Source organism: Lineus longissimus, chromosome 14 (assembly GCF_910592395.1).
Source record: "Lineus longissimus chromosome 14, tnLinLong1.2, whole genome shotgun sequence".
Lineage (NCBI taxonomy): Eukaryota > Metazoa > Nemertea > Pilidiophora > Heteronemertea > Lineidae > Lineus > Lineus longissimus.
The window spans coordinates 7424493-7449556 of NC_088321.1; the positions used below are offsets into that span (position 1 = coordinate 7424493).

At 39.2% G+C, this 25064-nt stretch overlaps 1 protein-coding gene across 3 annotated transcripts in view; it reads right to left on the reverse strand.

Moving 5' to 3' along the window:
• Positions 1-2419: 2419 nt before the first annotated feature.
• The window catches only part of LOC135498613 (uncharacterized), a 34761-nt gene continuing 12116 nt past the window's right edge, over positions 2420-25064 (reverse strand). Inside the window, exons 6-11 of one of the 3 annotated variants that reach the window (XM_064788949.1) lie at positions 23618-23701; positions 23166-23244; positions 22197-22319; positions 21662-21823; positions 6440-6546; positions 2420-6185 (exon numbers count right to left, since the gene is read on the reverse strand). In XM_064788949.1, coding sequence (XP_064645019.1) covers positions 23236-23244; positions 23618-23701 — 93 coding nt within the window. In that variant the 3' untranslated portion in view covers positions 2420-6185; positions 6440-6546; positions 21662-21823; positions 22197-22319; positions 23166-23235. Of the gene's footprint in view, positions 6186-6439; positions 6547-19852; positions 20783-21036; positions 21125-21661; positions 21824-22196; positions 22320-23165; positions 23247-23617; positions 23702-25064 lie in introns of those variants that run through there. The other 2 variants (XM_064788948.1, XM_064788950.1) reach the window with 2 other exon arrangements.

A 25064-nucleotide genomic window follows, 5' to 3' on the forward strand; every position in this document is an offset into this window, starting at 1 on the left:
GAACAAGCGACTAGCTCCTACTGTTGTAGCTTTTTCTAGCAAACCCCGCTCATTATGTCACGTCGGTGGTGTGTGTTTGTCGCAGAGGATGGGGTTACTGACTCACTAAAGTCCCTCATTTTCACCAACAGGTACAACATTGTGAATTCTGAAGAGCGCCGGTTGGTTATGCTCTTGATTCGGGCTATTAAATCTGTCATAATTTTACCGTCTGTAAATTTTGTAACCCATCATAGTATAGTATTTTATTTCATTTCGACGTTCTCCTTTTAGGAGGTTAATAAATATTATTACTATTATACCAAAACCTTTTTTTCCTTTTGATATACTTGGCCCTTTTTCACTCATTCAAGAGTTCAAATTAATTATTTCATAGGAAAAGTCAAAGCATCAGAATCTCATGGCATTGATAGATATGGTAACGTACTTCAATATCTTATTATGAATACAGCCGAGAATTTGGATGATGAAGACATTGGTGAAATTGAAAATAATGCTCACGTTGATTGAATAAATGTACAGGTTTTGTAGGTCTACATTGTAGGTCTTAGTTTTATAGTCTTCCATTTGTAGATTTAGTTATACGGCTATCAGTTGTATGACCTAGGAATGTTGATTTCTTTTCTGGTCAATAAAGATGTCAGTGTTACTAATCACTTATTTCATTTCTTATTATTGAGAGGATTGGGATGGACTTTCGGAGAGAAATGTTGTTGGTGACTGCTGTGATTATTGACATTCGCAGCTCATCCCCACAGCACAGAACCGGGATGCATGGGCTGTCCATGCCATTTTGTAGGACAAAAGGTACTCTTCTATGCACCGGCAAAATCACAAAAGTGATACGATGCTATGATGATGATGATTATGATGTCTTGTCTACATGTATAAAGCTACTTAAATATTCTATTGTCTTTGGCTCTGAGTGTACATATGTAGTACTGTATTCAAACAAATAGGCAAAGGAACGGCAGGTTACACAAAAGTACATTTATTGAATCAGGTACAGAACTACTAATGTGTACAACAAATATACATGTACTATGTATGAAAAATTGATCTACCAGTATCCACCCGTATAATCACACCAGTCTCCACTGATAGTAAGACCCGTGAGACTTTTATGCCAGTCTCCTAGACATAATAGATTGTTGCTATAGGTGCAATGCATATCTTTTTTGAGAGTTAAACGCACACAAAACAAATTAATGATAAAATTGGCAGTAAGGTCTATTACAGATGACACCGCAACAGAGGTCTATTGAGCAAAAATCAGAATCAGAGTTTTTCTTCAAAATCTCATCAAATATCGCAATATCAAAATACATGAATCATGAAAAAGCTACTTTTTCATTACATGTAAACGTCTAGAATGTGAATCTAAGATCCATGCCCCCAAAAAACTGCAAAAATGGGTATAACTTTGGTATGCAGACATATACAGTATCAAATCACAGCTGCACAGTACAAGAACACATTCTATAAGCCTATGTGACCGATCAGACACACCAAAACCAGGCGCAGGCAGGCATACCATAGCTTTACAGAATATGCATTGTATTTATTTAACCCTATTTCTAAATTTTACGACAGGCGTCTGGTTTTGCTGTGATGGGTCGCATAGAGAATCTCACATCAGACAAACTGTACTTGGTTTAATGAAATTTGCCCTGAAATCTTTAATTTCCTACAAATGAATAGGGGTCACCATAGATGGAAAAATCAATTAATCAAATTCATTGATAACATTTATAGATTTCAGGTCAAATACCTCTGACACGTGTATAAAGGGAACACCCAATTCATCCTGGCAATGGCATAATACAGTGACAAAGTAGGCGCGTTTTACTGTACAAGTAAACTGTAACAAATACCAGCAGTTCTATCATTGACCAGTTAGTCCACACATAAGAAATGGGTATACAGTAGAACTCGCGTAAGTCGACATCGTATAACCCGTCACTGTGCATAAGTCGCCACCCACCAGAAAGTCATTTCATCTAACTAACGTTAATTTCATTAAAAGATATGCGTACAACTCGTCATTCATAAGTCGTCATTTAAGGTTAGGCTCTACGTCAATTCTTTGCAACACCATTCTGCCATGATTTTTTTGTTAAAAACACCAGCATTACTCCTTCAAAAGTGAGTTTCATCAAATTTCAGGTAGCGCACACTGTTCTTTGTGCATTACTGGACATACTGCCAACCTTGAAATGCAAATTAACTTCCTTTTGAGGGAGTTCTAATTGCTTTCCGAATTTCAGTTTCCTGGAAAAATTTCCAAATGTGCAGAAAAGCAATTGGAGCAGCTTCAAAACGAAGTCAATGTTGATTTTGATGGTGGCAGTTTGTTCATTAAATCACAGAGAACAGTGTGCGCTCCTTGAAATTTGATAAAACTCATTTTTGAACAAGTAATGCTGGTGTTTTTGCCAAAAAATCATGCCAAAATGGTGTAGCAAAGAATTGTCGTAGAGCCGACCCTTAATACAAGTCGGCACCAATCTTACAGTCCCTTGTAATAGAAATGAATGTACAATTACACCGGTAACTCGTCACCGCGGGGCGTGCGTCTTTGATCAGCCCACAGATCAAATGACGATCCACGTGTATTAAAAATGTACGGATACAGTTACAAGTCATCATTGTGACGAGTTATGTAAGCCTTCATTGTGACGAGTTATGTAAGCCATCATTGTGACGAGTTATGTAAGCCGTCATTGTGACGAGTTATGTAAGCCATCATTGTGACGAGTTATGTACGCCGTCATTGTGACGAGTTATGTAAGCCATCATTGTGACGAGTTATGTAAGCCATCATTGTGACGAGTTATGTAAGTCGTCATTGTGACGAGTTATGTAAGCCATCATTGTGACGAGTTATGTAAGTCGTCATTGTGACGAGTTATGTAAGCCGTCATTGTGACGAGTTATGTAAGCCATCATTGTGACGAGTTATGTAAGCCATCATTGTGACGAGTTATGTAAGTCGTCATTGTGACGAGTTATGTAAGCCATCATTGTCACGAGTTATGTAAGTCGTCAATGTGACGAGTTATGTAAGCCATCATTGTGACGAGTTATGTAAGCCATCATTGTGACGAGTTATGTAAGCCATCATTGTGACGAGTTATGTAAGCCATCATTGTGACGAGTTATGTAAGCCATCATTGTGACGAGTTATGTAAGCCGTCATTGTGACGAGTTATGTAAGCCATCATTGTGACGAGTTATGTAAGCCATCATTGTGACGAGTTATGTAAGCCATCATTGTGACGAGTTATGTAAGCCATCATTGTGACGAGTTATATAAGCCATCATTGTCACGAGTTATGTAAGCCGTCATTGTGACGAGTTATGTAAGCCATCATTGTGACGAGTTATGTAAGCCGTCATTGTGACAAGTTATGTAAGCCGTCATTGTGACGAGTTATGTAAGCCATCATTGTGACGAGTTATGTAAGTCGTCATTGTGACGAGTTATGTAAGCCGTCATTGTGACAAGTTATGTAAGCCATCATTGTGACGAGTTATGTAAGTCGTCATTGTGACGAGTTATGTAAGCCGTCATTGTGACGAGTTATGTAAGTCATCACTGACGAGTTATGTAAGCCGTCATTGTGACAAGTTATGTAAGCCGTCATTGTGACGAGTTATGTAAGCCATCATTGTGACGAGTTATGTAAGTCGTCATTGTGACGAGTTATGTAAGCCGTCATTGTGACGAGTTATGTAAGCCGTCATTGTGACGAGTTATGTAAGCCATCATTGTGACGAGTTATGTAAGCTGTCATTGTGACGAGTTATGTAAGCCATCATTGTGACGAGTTATGTAAGCCATCATTGTGACGAGTTATGTAAGCCATCATTGTGACGAGTTATGTAAGCTGTCATTGTGACGAGTTATGTAAGCCGTCATTGTGACGAGTTATGTAAGCCATCATTGTGACGAGTTATGTAAGCCATCATTGTGACGAGTTATGTAAGCCATCAAAATGATGAGTTATTTTACTCGTCCTACCTGTAAGTCATCATCAACATCTAAGTCCCAAGGATGGCGACTTACACGAGTTCTACTGTATCACAATGTTCTTGATATGATTACAAAACCAGTCCATTGACTTTAAAGTAGGTATTAACTTACACGAGTTCTACTGTATCACAATGTTCATGATATGATTACACAACCAGTCCATTGACTTTAAAGTAGGTATTAACTTACACGAGTTCTACTGCATCACAATGTTCATGATATGATTACACAACCAGTCCATTGACTTTAAAGTAGGTATTAACTTACACGAGTTCTACTGTATCACAATGTTCATGATATGATTACACAACCAGTCCATTGACTTTAAAGTAGGTATTAACTTACACGAGTTCTACTGCATCACAATGTTCATGATATGATTACACAACCAGTCCATTGACTTTAAAGTAGGTATTAACTTACACGAGTTCTACTGTATCACAATGTTCATGATATGATTACACAACCAGTCCATTGACTTTAAAGTAGGTATTAACTTACACGAGTTCTACTGTATCACAATGTTCATGATATGATTACACAACCAGTCCATTGACTTTAAAGTAGGTATTAACTTACACGAGTTCTACTGCATCACAATGTTCATGATATGATTACACAACCAGTCCATTGACTTTAAAGTAGGTATTAACTTACACGAGTTCTACTGTATCACAATGTTCATGATATGATTACACAACCAGTCCATTGACTTTAAAGTAGGTATTAACTTACACGAGTTCTACTGTATCACAATGTTCATGATATGATTACACAACCAGTCCATTGACTTTAAAGTAGGTATTAAACCATACAAGTTTTGTATGTATAAATCAATATCAAATTAAAACATCCTATCACGTTTCTGAAAATGTTTAACAAGAATATTGCATTAGGTCGGGGGGGGGGGGGGGGTAACCACTTGTCCACCCAACTGAACAACTGCACCAGTATTCCTGCGTTTGGTCTCGCGACACCAACAACAGATTGGCAGCGAGCCAGGGCCATTCACAGCCAGTAAAATCGCGAGGTTGTTCAGTCGGGTTGACTAGTGGGTGGTGCTGCCCCTCCCATATGAATTATTGAGTCTAGTGACACAGTGTTCCTGAACTTTCAGTAAGTTTTTTTTAAAATTGCATTGAGATGAAACCTGTGCCACATTGTAGCCAATATCATATAGTTTCAAAAACAGAAAGAATTAAAAAAATATGTTGGTAAAATTTTGAAAAAACTGCATTTTTCCATTTCATGTACATTTTCCCATACATTGTATACATGCATTTCTCTTAAGTTAATCTTCCCATTTTTACTCATTTAACATGTTTAAATGTGTCATTTGCACTAAAAAATCACTTTGTTTGTTTGTCCACATGGTCAAAAGGAAAAGTAAATGATCATAACCAAAATGATTTACAAGAGTAATTAGATATAAGCAGATTGTACAAGGTGTTTTACTCTAATATTCGACTTTTAGCCATATTATGAAGGGAATATTGGAGTTAAACACCATGTCATCTCCTATTATCTTACCATTGTTGCAACACATTTTGGTGAAAATCATTTACTCTTCCTTTTGGCAAAAGAAAAAAATATTATTTAGTGCCGATGGGAAATATTGACATGCATCGCAATCTGTTTGCATTCACCTTGAGCGTGATCGGATCTTTGAGTGTTGTATTCATAAAGTCTCTCTCAAGAGGAGGCAAGAGCTTTAAGAAAGAACTTGTGATCATCTCCGAGTCCACATTCGCGTCAAACAGGGCACACAATGATGCCTTGCATAGGCTCATTGGGAAGTACCCCAACAACACGTAAGCGTGGCTGATGATTTTCCCAATGATGGAGAAAACATCAGTGTCCATCACATCATGGTCCACTTTTGGGACCTTGGCATCACTCCCCTCAAAATACTTTGAGAGGGCAGCCTTGAGAAAACACGTCAATATCTCTCGGGACAAGCCATCCATATCCTCTGCAATGTTTTCTCCTTCGAACGTCACATTGATTCGATGGAAAGTCAGTTGGTCATCACTCCTATAATAGTCCATCAGGTTTAAGATCGACTCACGGCTGATGAACATGTTCTTCTCCACACCAACTCGAATGAAGGTTTTTATCTCCATAGCTGCACTTTGTAGATCTCCAAGACCTGAAGTGATAGAGTAAGTTAATCAAAGAAATTGCCAACTCTAAATTGTCAATAGACAAGGACATCCTTAAAGAGATCAGGGTTTTTCAGTGGCCTCAACAAGACCTGAATGAGATTGGGGATTCTGTGATATTCCATTAAGCTAAATGGACTGCCAATGACTTACAATGGCCATGTAACTCGGGATAGAATCGACATTCTCTACACACCAGTAGCAACTGAAACTGTTGAAATTATATTGAAAGAAAACTTACAGGTTTTTGTGCAAACTGAACCAGTAGCAGTAGATTCATTCTCCTCTTCATTTTTGTCCATTTCCTCCTCATCCAAAGATTCCACATCCTAGAATAACAATGACATGCTAGAAGTAGAAGAATGGATCAGCTTTAAAAAATAGATTACTAACACGGGGTATTTATATAGGGCTCTATTACTCATCAGGTGAGTATGCTGCTTTCAATGTGTGCATTGCCAGGTGGGTCTTTAGGAAAGAAGTATGCAAGTGATTCTGTTCTTTCAATCCTCCACAACCTGGTTCAACATTGATCATGGTTGAGGCAACTGTCACAAAGATACTACCATATAGTGGTTGCATCTAACGGTGGCCAGTGGAACCAGGCTGAGACTGGTCCAGCGACAGGGAAATCAATGAAAACTAGCAGTGGCGGAATAAGAAAAGACTGGCGTTTGAATGTAGCCACTGCTTAAAGGAGTGCAGGTAAGCTTAGGCTTAGGCTTTTATTCACTAGGCCAAGGGTAGTTCTCTGCCAATCCCAACTTACCCTAAATCAACATCTGTGCCAAGAATGCATACAGAGGGCTTTTTTATAGACATCATACATAAAGAGACTGAGATCAACAAATGAAAAAAACTTTCTGAAGACAATTGGCGATCATCATCATCTTTTATGTGCAGTGTGGTATTTGATGTTCTCCCAACCTCCTTCAGGGAGAGTTGATCCCGCTTCAGCTTTTCACCAGCTAACATAAGTTCACAGCCCTGAACCTTGCTCGTTCCCTCAACAAAATAGAACAAGCTCTGAAAAGAGAAAATGTACCCATAAATGGCGAGGCAGATGCAGAACACACAGTGCTGCAAGTGATGATGACTGTGCATTTCTGTAGACCCAGGTGAAAGTTCCCGTTTCAAGTTTCTGTACCTACTCTCTACCACATCAAACAGGATTTTACCAATATGGTTGACGCTGAGACAGTCAGGCCTTCTGGTGAGGAAATACAAATTGAAATATCTCATCCATTTTCTCATTCATGATATCAATTCATTCATTCAGGGCTGTGCACACCACAAACACACACAAATGAAGTTTTTGGCAACAAAGTTATTGAATGACACTCGTGGTAAGTTCCACCTCTTTTTTATCCACTATCAAGAAGCAACATGGCTGGGTTCTGAGAGACGAGAGAGAAAGTTGTCACATACCAGGACAGTATCCGTTTCCCGGAATCGCCTCATTAAATTCGTTTCAGGGCACACAAATTTCACCTGGATACATCCCTTCTCATCTGGTTCTGGGCCCAGTTCTGCAAGCCTCTTTTCTGTCAGCTGAAGCACAAGAAAACACTGTCAACTCTTGAGATTTAAATCAAACAATACTCTTTCTGATCCAGGTGCTAACTGTGGAGTGAGGACAAGAGGTCAAATGAAAAGTTGGTTAATCACTTCTCTGAATATAATGCAATATCTGAAGGACCCCAAAAAATTGTTTCTCAGTGACAAATCCATGTAGTTCTCCAACAAGGACTTCACCAAGCCAGTCAACTGGATCAAACAGGGGGCTAAATTTGGCCTAACTAGCTGTCGATACCTATCAAACGGTGTGAAGTACACCAGTTTTAAGTTCAAGTGTACGTGAAATTCTAAATAATTGATTCCTGATTTCCAGATTCCATCTTTACTGATTTCAGGCTTGCATTGGTCGCGTCCTCTTCTAACCTTCACATAAGCAAGCGGCCGATAGCATTTTCAACGTGTACACATTTGGAGGAGCGTTGGTTGAGATTCTGAGGAGTCACACTGGACCAGCCAATCATATCACGATATCTGTTACAATGTACCATGAACTGCCAATCAAACCATGATCAAACCGAGCGGCGGCAAAATTCTTTTGAAGTCTGACCCCGTTTTCTCTTTGATTGTTATTATCGTGCTTTTGAAGTCTCAGTCAGCGTCTTCTGATTGGTCGCAAACAATTCAGCGCAAAGATTGGACGGGCTCAGCGATTGGTCCTGTCAGAATGTAGTGAGGAGTAAGCAGACGAAGAATTATGTGAGGAGTTAGGCAGAATTATGTGAGGAGTTAGGCAGAATTATGTGAGGAGTTAGGCAGAATGGCAAATTCATACAGCATTACTAACCTGACTTAGTTCTTCTCCTTGCCCTCCTTTCAGTGCGTGCAATCTGGAGGTTTAGGCGAGCAACCCTTCTTCAATTGGCCTGAAATTGAACATTTCATAGGGTCAAGAAACTGTGTGGAATAATAGAAATGAAACAACACTGGAAAATAATCGCTCGCATATTTCGACCAAGTCAATGAGGTCTAATCGCCAACGTTCTTGTCTAATGCAGATATTGGAGGCAGAGAGACCCCCCCCCCACGGGCTGAATCTCTGCGGAGTACATTGCTTGCCTGAAGTTCCTTAGAAACAATTTTCTGATTTGTCACCATACTGAATATCAGACCAATCCCACTTTTAAAGGAACCTTCCTCATTAACAATGCCACAACGCTCCGACATAGCTGGTAGAGCATTTTGGGTATAGAGGGGTAATAGCTGATAATCATGGATTTGCATCTTACCTTTTCACCATCTACAATCATACTTTCCATATATTCCATATCTTGAATAACACGAATGTTTTCTGTTGCTGTTCTTGGATGGTGCTGCAAGGCAAGAAACACGTCTCATCAGAGAAATGTTAAACATTATTCAACTGTTAGTGTTCAGTTCACTCTGTCTGAGTAAACGAAACAATAACAGTCATCTTACAAATTGTCTCATCAAGATCACCTCAAGCACATCCTTTAAAGCTGACCTGCATGCTTTCTCAGTGACAAATTGGCCAGAATAAAAACACCAACAGGTACTTCCTTGACCTTTGGCCCCTGGTGGCCAGAAGGTGAATCATATGAGGTCATTTTCCGTGTCTGAGTAGCGGTCACCAAGGAATGTGTATGTGTACCAAGTTTCACTTCAATTGCTTCAGCGGAAACAAAACATGCCACCCACGCCTAACGTTGACGGACGACATTATTTATAGTGTGTCATTGTAAAGGCTCACAGGTTGGCCAAAAAATGAGGTATTCTCAATTCCATACCTGTTCAGCTATCACAACAGTGTCATCCATCTCTATGTCTGGGCCACCGGCAAAATCTCTCATCTCCGGCTGAAATAGAGATTTATGCCAAATCTATTTGCTACTGTGCAAAGTCTGCCAGGAAGAAAATGAATCATAGCATCCTGTCAGTGTCATAGAATGATCGGATAGAATTATTTAACTTGATCATGTTGAAGATACTGCATGCTTCAGAGATTATCATCAGTAATCAGGATATACACAATACATGTATCATACAATGATACATAGATACTGTGTCTGCGGGTTTTAGCCGGTTTCGGGTCGCCTGTACAAAAGACCTGTTTTACCTGTAATAGGCCTATGTAAAGTGACATACCGAGCACCGGCTAAAACCCACGCACACAGTATGTTGGTAATGTGACCTAAGGACATCCTAAAATCTATTTCAAAATGGTTTAGATTGAAATGGTCCATAGATCATGGGCTTACCTGTGGACCAACTAAATGAAGAGAACAAGACCAACAGACAGTGTTAATATTGACTCATATATTATTATTGCCTACCATAGCCATCTCAACTAGCAAAGGTGAGGTTCTCATACATGAAGTACATCAGCACATCCATTGTATGTAATACTATGCATCAGAAACAACCTCGTGAGTCATGGTCACTAGAACTGAGATTTACGCCTGTAACCAGGTTGGGGACTGATAGTGATACATAGTACTGGTGCTGGAGAAAACCCCGCTGCACATGTGGTGCTACTTCAGATCATATTCAGTACACTTATACTCACCACTACTTCGCCTCCAGCTGGAGTGCTAGCAGCAAGGTCCATGGTTGAACTATTAGTATCAGTGAAGAGGGAGCTTGCTTGACGTCTAGATCTAGATGTCTGACCAGAAGTCATAGCAGTGGGGATAGAGATAGAGCTTTCCTGGCGGATAGATGCCCGAGTGGACAACTGAAATATGTTTAAAAGAAAGAATGATCAGCAGAAAGCATTGTTACAAGTACTGCTCAATGCTGATAGGCCAAGGAAATGTGGCACATGAGGGTATAGAAATTCCAGCAGTGCTACTGCATACAGTGAGTACTCATTTGACTTCAAAATCTTCACTCAGTTTTTCTAACCAGGTGTGCTCATCCCACTTACCTCAGAATCAGGTGCATCAACATCTCCACCAAGATCAGGAAGGAAATCGTCTACCGGTAATTCAGGCCCACTACGCCCATTGTCCTTAAAATACAAAAACAAAGTTATTGTTAAAATCAACAAATTATTGGAAATCAACAATGAAGTTCATGGTTTGAAGCCGCCAAAATCTGTGATCATCATTTTGCAAGGATTGTTGTAATCTTATAAGTACTGAACTCATAAAGCAGTATAGAATGGGTGAGGTGAAGTCTTGGAGTCACGTCACGTCGGTGGTGTGTGTTTGTCGCAGAGGATGGGGTTACTGACTCACTAAAGTCCCTCATTTTCACCAACAGGTACAACATTGCGAATTCTGAAGAGCGCCGATTGGTTATGCTCTTGATTCGGGCTATTAAATCTGTCATGATTTTACCGTCTGTAAATTTTGTAACCCATCATAGTATAGTATTTTATTTCATTTCGACGTTCTCCTTTTAGGAGGTTAATAAATATTATTACTATTATACCAAAACCTTTTTTTCCTTTTGATATACTTGGCCCTTTTTCACTCATTCAAGAGTTCAAATAAATTATTTCATAGGAAAAGACAAAGCATCAGAATCTCATGGCATTGATATATATGGTAACGTACTTCAATATCTTATTATGAATACAGCCGAGAATTTGGATGATGAAGACATTGGTGAAATTGAAAATAATGCTCACGTTGATTGAATAAATGTACAGGTTTTGTAGGTCTACATTGTAGGTCTTAGTTTTATAGTCTTCCATTTGTAGAGTTAGTTATACGGCTATCAGTGGTATGACCTAGGAATGTTGATTTCTTTCTGGTCAATAAAGATGTCAGTGTTACTAATCACTTATTTCATTTCTTATTATTGAGAGGATTGGGATGGACTTTCGGAGAGAAATGTTGTTGGTCACTGTTGTGATTATTGACATTCGCAGCTCATCCCAACAGAACTAGCACAGAACCGGGATGCATGGGCTGTCCATGCCATTTTGTAGGACAAAAGGTACTCTTCTATGCACCGGCAAAATCACAAAAGTGATACGATGCTATGATGATGATGATGATGATGTCTTGTCTACATGTATAAAGCCACTTAACTATTCTATTGTCTTTGGCTCTGAGTGTACATATGTAGTACTGTATTCAAACAAATAGGCAAAGGAACGACAAGTTACACAAAAGTACATTTATTGAATCAGGTACAGAACTACTAGTGTGTACAACAAATATACATGTACTATGTATGAAAAATTGATCTACCAGTATCCACCGGTATAATCACACCAGTCTCCACTGATAGTTAGACCCCTGAGACGTTTATGCCAGTCTCCTAGACATAATAGATTGTTGCTATAGGTGCAATGCATATCTTTTTTGAGAGTTAATCACACACAAAACAAATAAATGATAAAATTGGCAGTAAGGTCTATTACGGATGACACCGCAACAGAGGTCTATTGAGCAAAAATCAGAATCAGAGTTTTTCTTCAAAATCTCATCAAATATCGCAATATCAAAATACATGTATCATGAAAAAGCTACTTTTTCATTACATGTAAACGCCTCGAATGTGAATCTAAGATCCATGCCCCCAAAAAACTGCAAAAATGGGTATAACTTTGGTATGCAGACATATACAGTATCAAATCACAGCTGCACAGTACAAGAACACATTCTATAAGCCTATGTGACCGATCAGACACACCAAAACCAGGCGCATGTTGGCATACCATAGCTTTACAGAATATGCATTGTATTTATTTAACCCTATTTCTAAATTTTACGACAGGCGTCTGGTTTTGCTGTGATGGGTCGCATAGAGAATCTCACATCAGACAAACTGTACTTGGTTTAATGAAATTTGCCCTGAAATCTTTAATTTCCTACAAATGAATAGGGGTTACCATAGATGGAAAAATCAATTAATCAAATTCATTGATAAAATTTATAGATTTCAGGTCAAATACCTATGACACATGTATAGAAGGAACACCCAATTCATCCTGGCAATGACATAATACAGTGACAAAGTAGGCCCGTTTTACTGTTCAAGTAAAATGTAACAAATACCAGCAGTTCTATCATTGACCAGTTAATCCACACATAAGAAATGGGTAGATCACAATGTTTTACTGTACAAGTAAAATGTAACAAATACCACCAGTTCTATCATTGACCAGTTAATCCACACATAAGAAATGGGTATATCACAATGTTTTACTGTTCAAGTAAAATGTAACAAATACCAGCAGTTCTATCATTGACCAGTTAATCCACACATAAGAAATGGGTAGATCACAATGTTTTACTGTTCAAGTAAAATGTAACAAATACCAGCAGTTCTATCATTGACCAGTTAATCCACACATAAGAAATGGGTAGATCACAATGTTTTACTGTTCAAGTAAAATGTAACAAATACCAGCAGTTCTATCATTGACCAGTTAATCCACACATAAGAAATGGGTAGATCACAATGTTTTACTGTTCAAGTAAAATGTAACAAATACCACCAGTTCTATCATTGACCAGTTAATCCACACATAAGAAATGGGTATATCACAATGTTTTACTGTTCAAGTAAAATGTAACAAATACCAGCAGTTCTATCATTGACCAGTTAATCCACACATAAGAAATGGGTATATCACAATGTTTTACTGTTCAAGTAAAATGTAACAAATACCAGCAGTTCTATCATTGACCAGTTAATCCACACATAAGAAATGGGTATATCACAATGTTTTACTGTTCAAGTAAAATGTAACAAATACCAGCAGTTCTATCATTGACCAGTTAATCCACACATAAGAAATGGGTAGATCACAATGTTTTACTGTTCAAGTAAAATGTAACAAATACCAGCAGTTCTATCATTGACCAGTTAATCCACACATAAGAAATGGGTAGATCACAATGTTTTACTGTACAAGTAAAATGTAACAAATACCAGCAGTTCTATGATTGACCAGTTAATCCACACATAAGAAATGGGTAGATCACAATGTTTTACTGTTCATGTAAAATGTAACAAATACCAGCAGTTCTATGATTGACCAGTTAATCCACACATAAGAAATGGGTAGATCACAATGTTTTACTGTACAAGTAAAATGTAACAAATACCAGCAGTTCTATCATTGACCAGTTAATCCACACATAAGAAATGGGTAGATCACAATGTTTTACTGTACAAGTAAAATGTAACAAATACCAGCAGTTCTATCATTGACCAGTTAATTCACATATAAGAAATGGGTAGAGCACAATGTTTTACTGTTCAAGTAAAATGTAACAAATACCAGCAGTTCTATCATTGACCAGTTAATCCACACAGTCATAAGAAATGGGTAGATCACAATGTTTTACTGTTCAAGTAAAATGTAACAAATACCAGCAGTTCTATCATTGACCAGTTAATCCACACATAAGAAATGGGTATATCACAATGTTTTACTGTTCAAGTAAAATGTAACAAATACCAGCAGTTCTATCATTGACCAGTTAATCCACACAGTCATAAGAAATGGGTATATCACAATGTTTTACTGTTCAAGTAAAATGTAACAAATACCAGCAGTTCTATCATTGACCAGTTAATCCACACAGTCATAAGAAATGGGTAGATCACAATGTTTTACTGTTCAAGTAAAATGTAACAAATACCAGCAGTTCTATCATTGACCAGTTAGTCCACACAGTCATAAGAAATGGGTATATCACAATGTTTTACTGTTCAAGTAAAATGTAACAAATACCAGCAGTTCTATCATTGACCAGTTAATCCACACATAAGAAATGGGTAGATCACAATGTTTTACTGTTCAAGTAAACTGTAACAAATACCAGCAGTTCTATCATTGACCAGTTAATCCACACATAAGAAATGGGTAGATCACAATGTTTTACTGTTCAAGTAAAATGTAACAAATACCACCAGTTCTATCATTGACCAGTTAATCCACACAGTCATAAGAAATGGGTATATCACAATGTTTTACTGTTCAAGTAAAATGTAACAAATACCAGCAGTTCTATCATTGACCAGTTAATCCACACAGTCATAAGAAATGGGTATATCACAATGTTTTACTGTTCAAGTAAAATGTAACAAATACCACCAGTTCTATCATTGACCAGTTAATCCACACATAAGAAATGGGTAGATCACAATGTTTTACTGTTCAAGTAAAATGTAACAAATACCAGCAGTTCTATCATTGACCAGTTAGTCCACACAGTCATAAGAAATGGGTATATCACAATGTTTTACTGTTCAAGTAAAATGTAACAAATACCACCAGTTCTATCATTGACCAGTTAATCCACACATAAGAAATGGGTAGATCACAATGTTTTACTGTTCAAGTAAAATGTAACAAATACCAGCAGTTCTATCATTGACCAGTTAGTCCACACAGTCATAAGAAATGGGTATATCACAATGTTTTACTGTTCAAGTAAAATGTAACAAATACCACCAGTTCTATCATTGACCAGTTAGTCCACACAGTCATAAGAAATGGGTATACAGTCAGGCCTCTCCATTGCATGAAGAGCAATACACCCAGTTCTTTTTACCCTATTTAGGCCATGGGAGGGCGAAGCCCGATCAGTGCGAGCGCCGAAGGCGCGAGCTACGGCGGGGGTCTGGGGGGAAAATTTGGAAACTAGATGCTCTCAGATGCTTTTTCCAGGCATCTGAGAGACAATGTTCACCAATAATTCAATGCCTGAAGTAGGGTTTTTTATTAGGGACTCTTTAATTTTTTTGACTGTCGTGGCGGCCCCTCTTGGATCCGCGCCTGATGATGCACTGGTGGCTGGAGAGTACAATGACTTGAGGTGTCACCTAGTGTCATTTTCCTAAGGTAAAGCCCCAGTCGGTGAGTGAAGACAAGTGAATAAATCATTCAACAATCAATGTGTTTTTACGGTGACTTCATTTTATTTTTCTTTAAATTCCAGGAATCGAGTGGGTGAGGACTAAGTCAGAATTGCACAGTTTCATGATACAGTCAACATACTATTTAAATGATGACTGAGTGATGGACACAAATATTGCACTAATCTAAATGACTTAAAATTTTGTTTTCAAGCAGCAGCAGTATCGACCTTCTCACTCACATATAAAGAACAACTTCACATACAACGAACTTGGACTTAGTTGGAAATTGACACAAATATTGCACTAATCTAAATGACTTAAAATTTTTGTTTTCAAGCAGCAGCAGTATCGACCTTCTCACTCACATATAAAGAACAACTTCACATACAACGAACTTGGACTTAGTTGGAAATTGACACAAATATTGCACTAATCTAAATGACTTAAAATTTTGTTTTCAAACAGCAGCAGTATCGACCTTCTCACTCACATATAAAGAACAACTTCACATACAACGAACTTGGACTTAGTTGGAAATTGACACAAATATTGCACTAATCTAAATGACTTAAAATTTTGTTTTCAAGCAGCAGCAGTATCGACCTTCTAGAACAACTTCAGTCACATACAACGATGCTGGATTGGAATCTCAGATTCCAGTAGTTGAATGTATGACCTCAGCAAATTATTAATGCGATTCTTTAGCTCAATACCATCAGTCAGTCTAGAAATATTATAATGTAAAGTCAAGTGAAGTCTACATATAAATGATACAAAAGACAGCAGTAAGTATTAATCCCGATTTCTTCGAGTTTCAAAATCTGACCAATGACTTCAATTATTGCAGCATGCACAGCCAGCAGAGTGTTGTCTGGGTGGCTCTTCAAAGTTGGATGTATCTTGACTTGTTAAAATGAGTGTTAAAAATGTGAATTATTTCAGAAATTGCATCCTGGGTCAATGGCAATGGGAACAATCTAATTCTCAGTAGTTTATCAATGGTATCGGACTTCATTGATCCCTGATGCTTTCCGCAAACGAGCTGCATGAAACTGAACCCCCTTTCTGATATAGCATTTGACATGGGAAAAATTGAAGACAGAGACATGAAATACCAGACGCTAGGGTACACTTGCTTCAAGTCATCCCTTGTCATCCATGTCAGAACATCAATGGGGCTCAGCAGTCTTTTCTCTTTCAGGTTGCTCAGTTCACCTCTATTCTTTTTAAGAGCATATTGTGGTACTGCCCTTGGATTCTTCTCCCTCTCTTTCTTTTTGTTATCCAACCTTTGGGAGCAAGAAGATGTCTCTGCATCGTTTTCTTTCTGATGCCTTCTTTTCATGAGGCACAAATGCTTTGAGAACAGATCATACTCTTTGACCAAGTCAGAAGGTGCCTCGCCCTGGGCCTCATGATCATGATTCCCCTCTGCCTCAGCATCAACCGGGTGATAATGATCATTGAGTCGTTTCAGGTGAACATCTACTGAAGCACTAGACAGTGATGCAGACAGTGTTGTGGCCCTGACAGGGGCAATGAAGAGTTTGTGCAAGCTCTGTACAACTGGGCTCATGTCATCATAGAAGGCAGTGTTCAACTCATCCGACAGAGCACTGCAGAAGGGGGAGACGAATTCTTTCTTGAATTCTTCGAAATCAAATGCTGGTTTGTCACGACCCCTGGTCTGCCGGATGAACAGTAGAACTCGCATAAGTCGACATCGTATAACCCGTCACTGTGCATAAGTCGGCACCCACCAGAAAGTCCAAATTTCATCTAACTAACGTTAATTTCATTAAAAGATATGCATACAACTCGTCATTCATAAGTCGTCATTTAAGGTTAGGCTCTACGTCAATTCTTTGCAACACCATTCTGCCATGATTTTTTTGTTAAAAACACCAGCATTACTCCTTCAAAAGTGAGTTTCATCAAATTTCAGGTAGCACACACTGTTCTTTGTGCATTACTGTACATACTGCCAACCTTGAAATGCAAATTAACTTCGTTTTGAGGGAGTTATAATTGCTTTCGAATTTCAGTTTCCTGGAAAAATTTCCAAATGTGCACAAAAGCAATTGGAGCAGCTTCAAAACGAAGTCAATGTTGATTTTGATGGTGGCAGTTTGTTCATTAAATCACAGAGAACAGTGTGCGCTCCTGGAAATTTGATAAAACTCATTTTTGAACAAGTAATGCTGGTATTTTTGCCAAAAAATCATGCCAAAATGGTGTAGCAAAGAATGTAGAAAGTCGGCACCAATCTTACAGTCCCTTGTAATAGAAATGAATGTACAATTACACCGGTAACTCGTCACCGCGGGACGTGCGTCTTTGTTCAGCCAATAGATCAAATGACGATCCACGTGTATTAAAAATGTACGGATACAGTTACAAGTCGTCACTGACGAGTTATGTAAGTCGTCATTGTGATGAGTTATGTAAGCCATCATTGTGACGAGTTATGTAAGCCATCATTGTGACGAGTTATGTAAGCCATCATTGTGACGAGTTATGTAAGCCATCATTGTGACGAGTTATGCAAGCCGTCATTGTGACGAGTTATGTAAGCCGTCATTGTGACGAGTTATGTAAGCCATCATTGTGACGAGTTATGCAAGCCGTCATTGTGACGAGTTATGTAAGCCATCATTGTGACGAGTTATGCAAGCCGTCATTGTGACGAGTTATGTAAGCCGTCATTGTGACGAGTTATGTAAGCCATCATTGTGGCGAGTTATGTAAGCCGTCATTGTGACGAGTTATGTAAGCCGTCATTGTGACGAGTTATGTAAGCCATCATTGTGACGAGTTATGTAAGCCGTCATTGTGACGAGTTATGTAAGCCGTCATTGTGACGAGTTATGTAAGCTGTCATTGTGACGAGTTATGTAAGCCGTCATTGTGACGAGTTATGTAAGCCGTCATTGTGACGAGTTATGTAAGCCGTCATTGTGACGAGTTATGTAAGCCGTCATTGTGACGAGTTATGTAAGCCGTCATTGTGACGAGTTATGTAAGTCATCATTGTGACGAGTTATGTAAGCCATCATTGTGACGAGTTATGTAAGCCGTCATTGTGACGAGTTATGTAAGCCGTCATTGTGACGAGTTATGTAAGCCGTCATTGTGACGAGTTATGTAAGCCATCATTGTGACGAGTTATGTAAGCCGTCATTGTGACGAGTTATGTAAGCCGTCATTGTGACGAGTTATGTAAGTCATCATTGTGACGAGTTATGTAAGCCATCATTGTGACGAGTTATGTAAGCCATCATTGTGACGAGTTATGTGAGCCATCATTGTGACGAGTTATGTGAGCCGTCATTGTGACGAGTTATGTAAGTCGTCATTGTGACGAGTTATGTAAGCCGTCATTGTGACGAGTTATGTAAGCTGTCATTGTGACGAGTTATGTAAGCCGTCATTGTGACGAGTTATGTAAGCCGTCATTGTGACGAGTTATGTAAGCCGTCATTGTGACGAGTTATGTAAGCCGTCATTGTGACGAGTTATGTAAGCCATCATTGTGACTAGTTATGTAAGCCGTCATTGTGACGAGTTATGTAAGCCATCATTGTGACGAGTTATGTAAGCCGTCATTGTGACGAGTTATGTAAGCCATCATTGTGACTAGTTATGTAAGCCGTCATTGTGACGAGTTATGTAAGCCATCATTGTGACGAGTTATGTAAGCCGTCATTGTGACGAGTTATGTAAGCCATCAAAATGATGAGTTATTTTACTTGTCCTACCTGTAAGTCATCATCAACATCTAAGTCCCAAGGGTGGCGACTTACGCGAGTTCTACTGTATCACAATGTTCATGATATGATTGCACAACCAGTCCATTGACTTTAAAGTAGGTATTAAACGATACAAGTTTTGTATGTATAAATCAATATCAAGTTGAAACATCCTATCACGTTTCTGAAAATGTTTAACAAGAATATTGCATTAGGTCAGGAGGGGGGGGGGGGGGTAACCACTTGTCCACCCAACTGAACAACTGCACCAGTATTCCTGCGTTTGGTCTCGTGACCCCAACAACAGATTGGCAGCGAGCCAAGGCCACTCACAGCCAGTAAAATCGCGAGGTTGTTCAGTCGGGTGGACTAGTGGGTAGTGCTGCCCCTCCCATATGAATTATTGAGTCTAGTGACACAGTGTTCCTTAACTTTCAATTAGGTTTTTTTTTAAATTGCATTGAGATGAAACCTGTACCACATTGTAGCCAATATCATATAGTTTCAAAAACAGAAAGAATTAAAAAAATATGTTGGTAAAATTTTGAGAAAACTGCATTTTTCCATTTCATGTACATTTTCCCATACATTGTATACATGCATTTCTCTTAAGTTAATCCTCCCATTTTTACTCATTTAACATGTTTAAATGTGTCATTTGCACTAAAAAATCACTTTGTTTGTTTGTCCACATGGTCAAAAGGAAAAGTAAATGATCATAACCAAAATGATTTACAAGAGTAATTAGATATAAGCAGATTATACAAGGTGTTTAACTCTAATATTTGACTTTTAGCCATATTATGAAGGGAATATGGGAGTTAAACACCATGTCATCTCCTATTATCTTACCATTGTTGCAACACATTTTGGTGAAAATCATTTACTCTTCCTTTTGGCAAAAGAAAAAAATATTATTTAGTGCCGATGGGAAATATTGACATGCATCGCAATCTGTTTGCATTCACCTTGAGCGTGATCGGATCTTTGAGTGTTGTATTCATAGTCTCTCTCAAGAGGAGGCAAGAGCTTTAAGAAAGAACTTGTGATTATCTCCGAGTCCACATTCCGGTCAAACAGGGCACACAATGATGCCTTGCATAGGCTCATTGGGAAGTACCCCAACAACACGTAAGCGTGGCTGATGATTTTCCCAATGATGGAGAAAACATCAGTGTCCATCACATCATGGTCCACTTTTGGGCCCTTAGCATCACTCCCCTCAAAATACTTTGAGAGGGCAGCCTTGAGAAAACACGTCAACATCTCTCAGGACAAGCCATCCATATCCTCTGCAATGTTTTCTCCTTCGAACGTCACATTGATTCGATGGAAAGTCAGTTGGTCATCACTCCTATAATAGTCCATCAGGTTTAAGATCGACTCACGGCTGATGAACATGTTCTTTTCCACACCAACTCGAATGAAGGTTTTTATCTCCATAGCTGCACTTTGTAGATCTCCAAGACCTGAAGTGATAGAGTAAGTTAATCAAAGAAATTGCCAACTCTAAATTGTCAATAGACAAGGACATCCTTAAAGAGATCAGGGTTTTTCAGTGGCCTCAACAAGACCTGAATGAGATTGGGGATTCTGTGATATGCCATTAAGCTAAATGGACTGCCAATGACTTACAATGGCCATGTAACTCGGGATAGAATCGGCATTCTCTACACACCAGTAGCAACTGAAATTGTTGAAATTAAATTGAAAGAAAACTTACAGGTTTTTGTGCAAACTGAACCAGTAGCAGTAGATTCAATCTCCTCTTCATTTTTGTCCATTTCCTCATCATCCAAAGATTCCAGATCCTAGAATAAGTAGAATGACATCCTAGAAGTAGAAGAATGGATCAGCTTTAAAAATAGATTACTAACACGGGGTATTTATATAGGGCTCTATTACTCATCAGGTGAGTATGCTGCTTTCAATGAGTTCATTGCCAGGTGGCTCTTTAGGAAAGAAGTATGCAAGTGATTCTGTTCTTTCAATCCTCCACAACCTGGTTCAACATTGATCATGGTTGAGGCAACTGTCACAAAGATACTACCATGTAGTGGTTGCATCTGACGGTGGCAAGTGGAACCAGGCTGAGACTGGTCCAGCGACCGGGAAATCAATGAAAACTAGCAGTGGCGGAATAAGAAAAGACTGGCGTTTGAATGTAGCCACTGCTTAAAGGAGTGTAGGTAAGCTTAGGCTTGGGCTTTTATTCACTAGGCCAAGGGTAGTTCTCTGCCAATCCCGACTTACCCTAAATCAACATCTGTGCCAAGAATGCATACAGAGGGCTTTTTTATAGACATCATACATAAAGAGACCGAGATCAACAAATGAAATAAACTTACTGAAGACAATTGGAGATCATCATCATCTTTTATGTGCAGTATGGTGTTTGATGTTCTCCCAACCTCCTTCAGGGAGAGCTGATCCCGCTTCAGCTTTTCGCAAGCTAACATAAGTTCACAGCCCTGAACCTTGCTCGTTCCCTCAACAAAATAGAACAAGCTCTGAAAAGAGAAAATATACCCATAAATGGCGAGGCAGACGCAGAACACACAGTGCTGCAAGTGATGATGACTGTGCATTTCTGTAGACCCAGGTGAAAGTTCCCGTTTCAAACAGGATTTTACCAATATGGTTGACGCTGAGATAGTCAGGCCTTCTGGTGAGGAAATACAAATTGAAATATCTCATCCATTTTCTCATTCATGATATCAATTCATTCATTCAGGGCTATGCACACCACAAACACACACAAATGAAGTTTTTGGCAACAAAGTTATTGAATGACACTAGTGGTAAGTTCCACCTCTTTTTTATCCGCTATCAAGAAGCAACACGGCTGGGTTCTGAGAGACGAGAGAGAAAGTTGTCACATACCAGGACAGTATCCGTTTCCCGGAATTGCCTCGTTAAATTCGTTTCAGGGCACACAAATTTCACCTGGATACATCCCTCCTCATCTGGTTCTGGGCCCAGTTCTGCAAGCCTCTTTTCTGTCAGCTGAAGCACAAGAAAACACAGTCAACTCTTGAGATTTAAATCAATACTCTTCCTGATCCAGGTGCTAACTGTGGAGTGAGGACAAGAGGTCAAATGAAAAGTTGGTTAATCACTTCTCTGAATATAATGCAATATCTGAAGGACCCCAAAAAATTGTTTCTCAGTGACAAATCCATGTCGTTCTCCAACAAGGACTTCACCAAGCCAGTCAACTGGATCAAACAGGGGGCTAAACTTGGCCGAACCAGCTGTCGATACCTATCAAACGGTGTGAAGTACACCAGTTTTAAGTTCAAGTGCATGTGAAATTCTAAATAATTGATTCCTGATTTCCAGATTCCATCTTTACTGATTTCAGGCTTGCATTGGTCGCGTCCTCTTCTAACCTTCACATAAGCAAGCGGTCGATAGCATTTTCAACGTGTACACATTTGGAGGAGCGTTGGTTGAGATTCTGAGGAGTCACACTGGACCAGCCAATCATATCACGATATCTGTTACAATGTACCATGACCTGCCAATCAAACCATGATCAAACCGAGCGGCGGCAAAATTCTTTTGAAGTCTGACCCCGTTTTCTCTTTGATTGTTATTATCGTGCTTTTGAAGTCTCAGTCAGCGTCTTCTGATTGGTCGCAAACAATTCAGCGCCAAGATTGGACGGGCTCAGCGATTGGTCCTGTCAGAACGTAGTGAGGAGTAAGCAGACGAAGAATTATGTGAGGAGTTAGGCAGAATTATGTGAGGAGTTAGGCAGAATGATGTGAGGAGTTAGGCAGAATGATGTGAGGAGTTAGTCAGAATAATGTGAGGAGTTAGGCAGAATGGCAAATTAGCATTACTAACCTGACGTAGTTCTTCTCCTTGCCCTCCTTTCAGTGCGTGCAATCTGGAGGTTTAGGCGAGCAACCCTTCTTCAATTGGCCTGAAATTGAACATTTCATAGGGTCAAGAAACTGTGTGGAATAATAGAAATGAAACAACACTGGAAAATAATCGCTCGCATATTTCGACCAATTCAATTAGGTCTAATCGCCAACGTTCTTGTCTAATGCAGATATTGGAGGCAGAGAGACCCCCCCCCCCTCTCTACGGGCTGAATCTCTGCGGAGTACATTGCTTGCCTGAAGTCCCTTAGAAACAATTTTCTGATTTGTCACCATACTGAATATCAGACCAATCCCACTTTTAAAGGAACCTTCCTCATTAACAATGCCACAACGCTCCGACAACAATAGCTGGTAGAGCATTTTGGGTATAGAGGGGTAATAGCTGATAATCATGGATTTGCATCTTACCTTTTCACCATGTACAATCATACTTTCCATATATTCCATATCTTGAATAACACGAATGTTTTCTGTTGCTGTTCTTGGATGGTGCTGCAAGGCAAGAAACACGTCTCATCAGAGAAATGTTAAACATTATTCAACTTTTAGTGTTCAGTTCACTCTGTCTGAGTAAACGAAACAATAACAGTCATCTTACAAATTGTCTCATCAAGATCACCTCAAGCACATCCTTTAAAGCTGACCTGCATGCTTTCTCAGTGACAAATTGGCCAGAATAAAAACACCAACAGGTACTTCCTGGACCTTTGGCCCCTGGTGGCCAGAAGGTGAATCATATGAGGTCATTTTCCGTGTCTGAGTAGCGGTCACCAAGGAATGTGTATGTGTACCAAGTTTCACTTCAATTGCTTCAGCGGAAACGAAACATGCCACCCATGCCTATAAACGTTGACGGACGATATTATTTATAGTGTGTCCTTGTAAAGGCTCACAGGTGGGCCAAAAAATGAGGTATTCTCAATTCCATACCTGTTCAGCTATCACAACAGTGTCATCCATCTCTATCTCTGGGCCACCGGCAAAATCTCTCATCTCCAGCTGAAACAGAGATTTATGCCAAATTTATTTGCTACTGTGCAAAGTCTGCCAGGAAGAAAATGAATCATAGCATCCTGTCAGTGTCATAGAATGATCGGATAGAATTATTTAACTTGAACATGTTGAAGATACTGCATGCTTCAGAGATTATCATCAGGAATCAGGATATACACAATACATGTATCATACAATGATACATAGATACTGTGTCTGCGGGTTTTAGCCGGTTTCGGGTCGCCTGTACAAAAGACCTGTTTTACCTGTGTTACCATGTATTAAGGGGTTAAAGGGTCTAGGCCTAGTTATTCTAATATAGTTATTCCTTCTAGGCCTATGGGGCTTTGTTATGTTAATCTTTCAGGGAATGTAGGCCTTTGGCACTACAGATCTGTGCCATTTACTCCCTGTCTGTCCCTGCATTTATAGTAATAGTAATATCATGGTTTTCATTTACAACAGGTGTTTGCGTGAGTAATTGATATAATACGTGCTGTGAAAGGTCAACCCTATCGGCTACATTTGGAGGTTCCACCGAGATCTCACGCACCCAAGCTGACACGCCCCATACCACCTGTAAGAAACCACTCCAAGCTGACATCGAGATGGCCACTACGTCGACGGCTGTGAGATAATTCGTATACGATTAAAATTTCATTCTGGATCCTTCAGCGCTGTTTGTTTAACCCTATTCTGTACGTTTTCGCGTTGCGCTAGAATACTTTCGCGTCGTAATGGAATACTTTCGCTTCATTTTGGATTGAATAATTATTGTGATCAACTGGCTCTGTGACTGTTGTGTTTTGATTTTGTTAGTGTGAACAGTTCTGGTAGCATGTGAAACATGTACATCTTATTC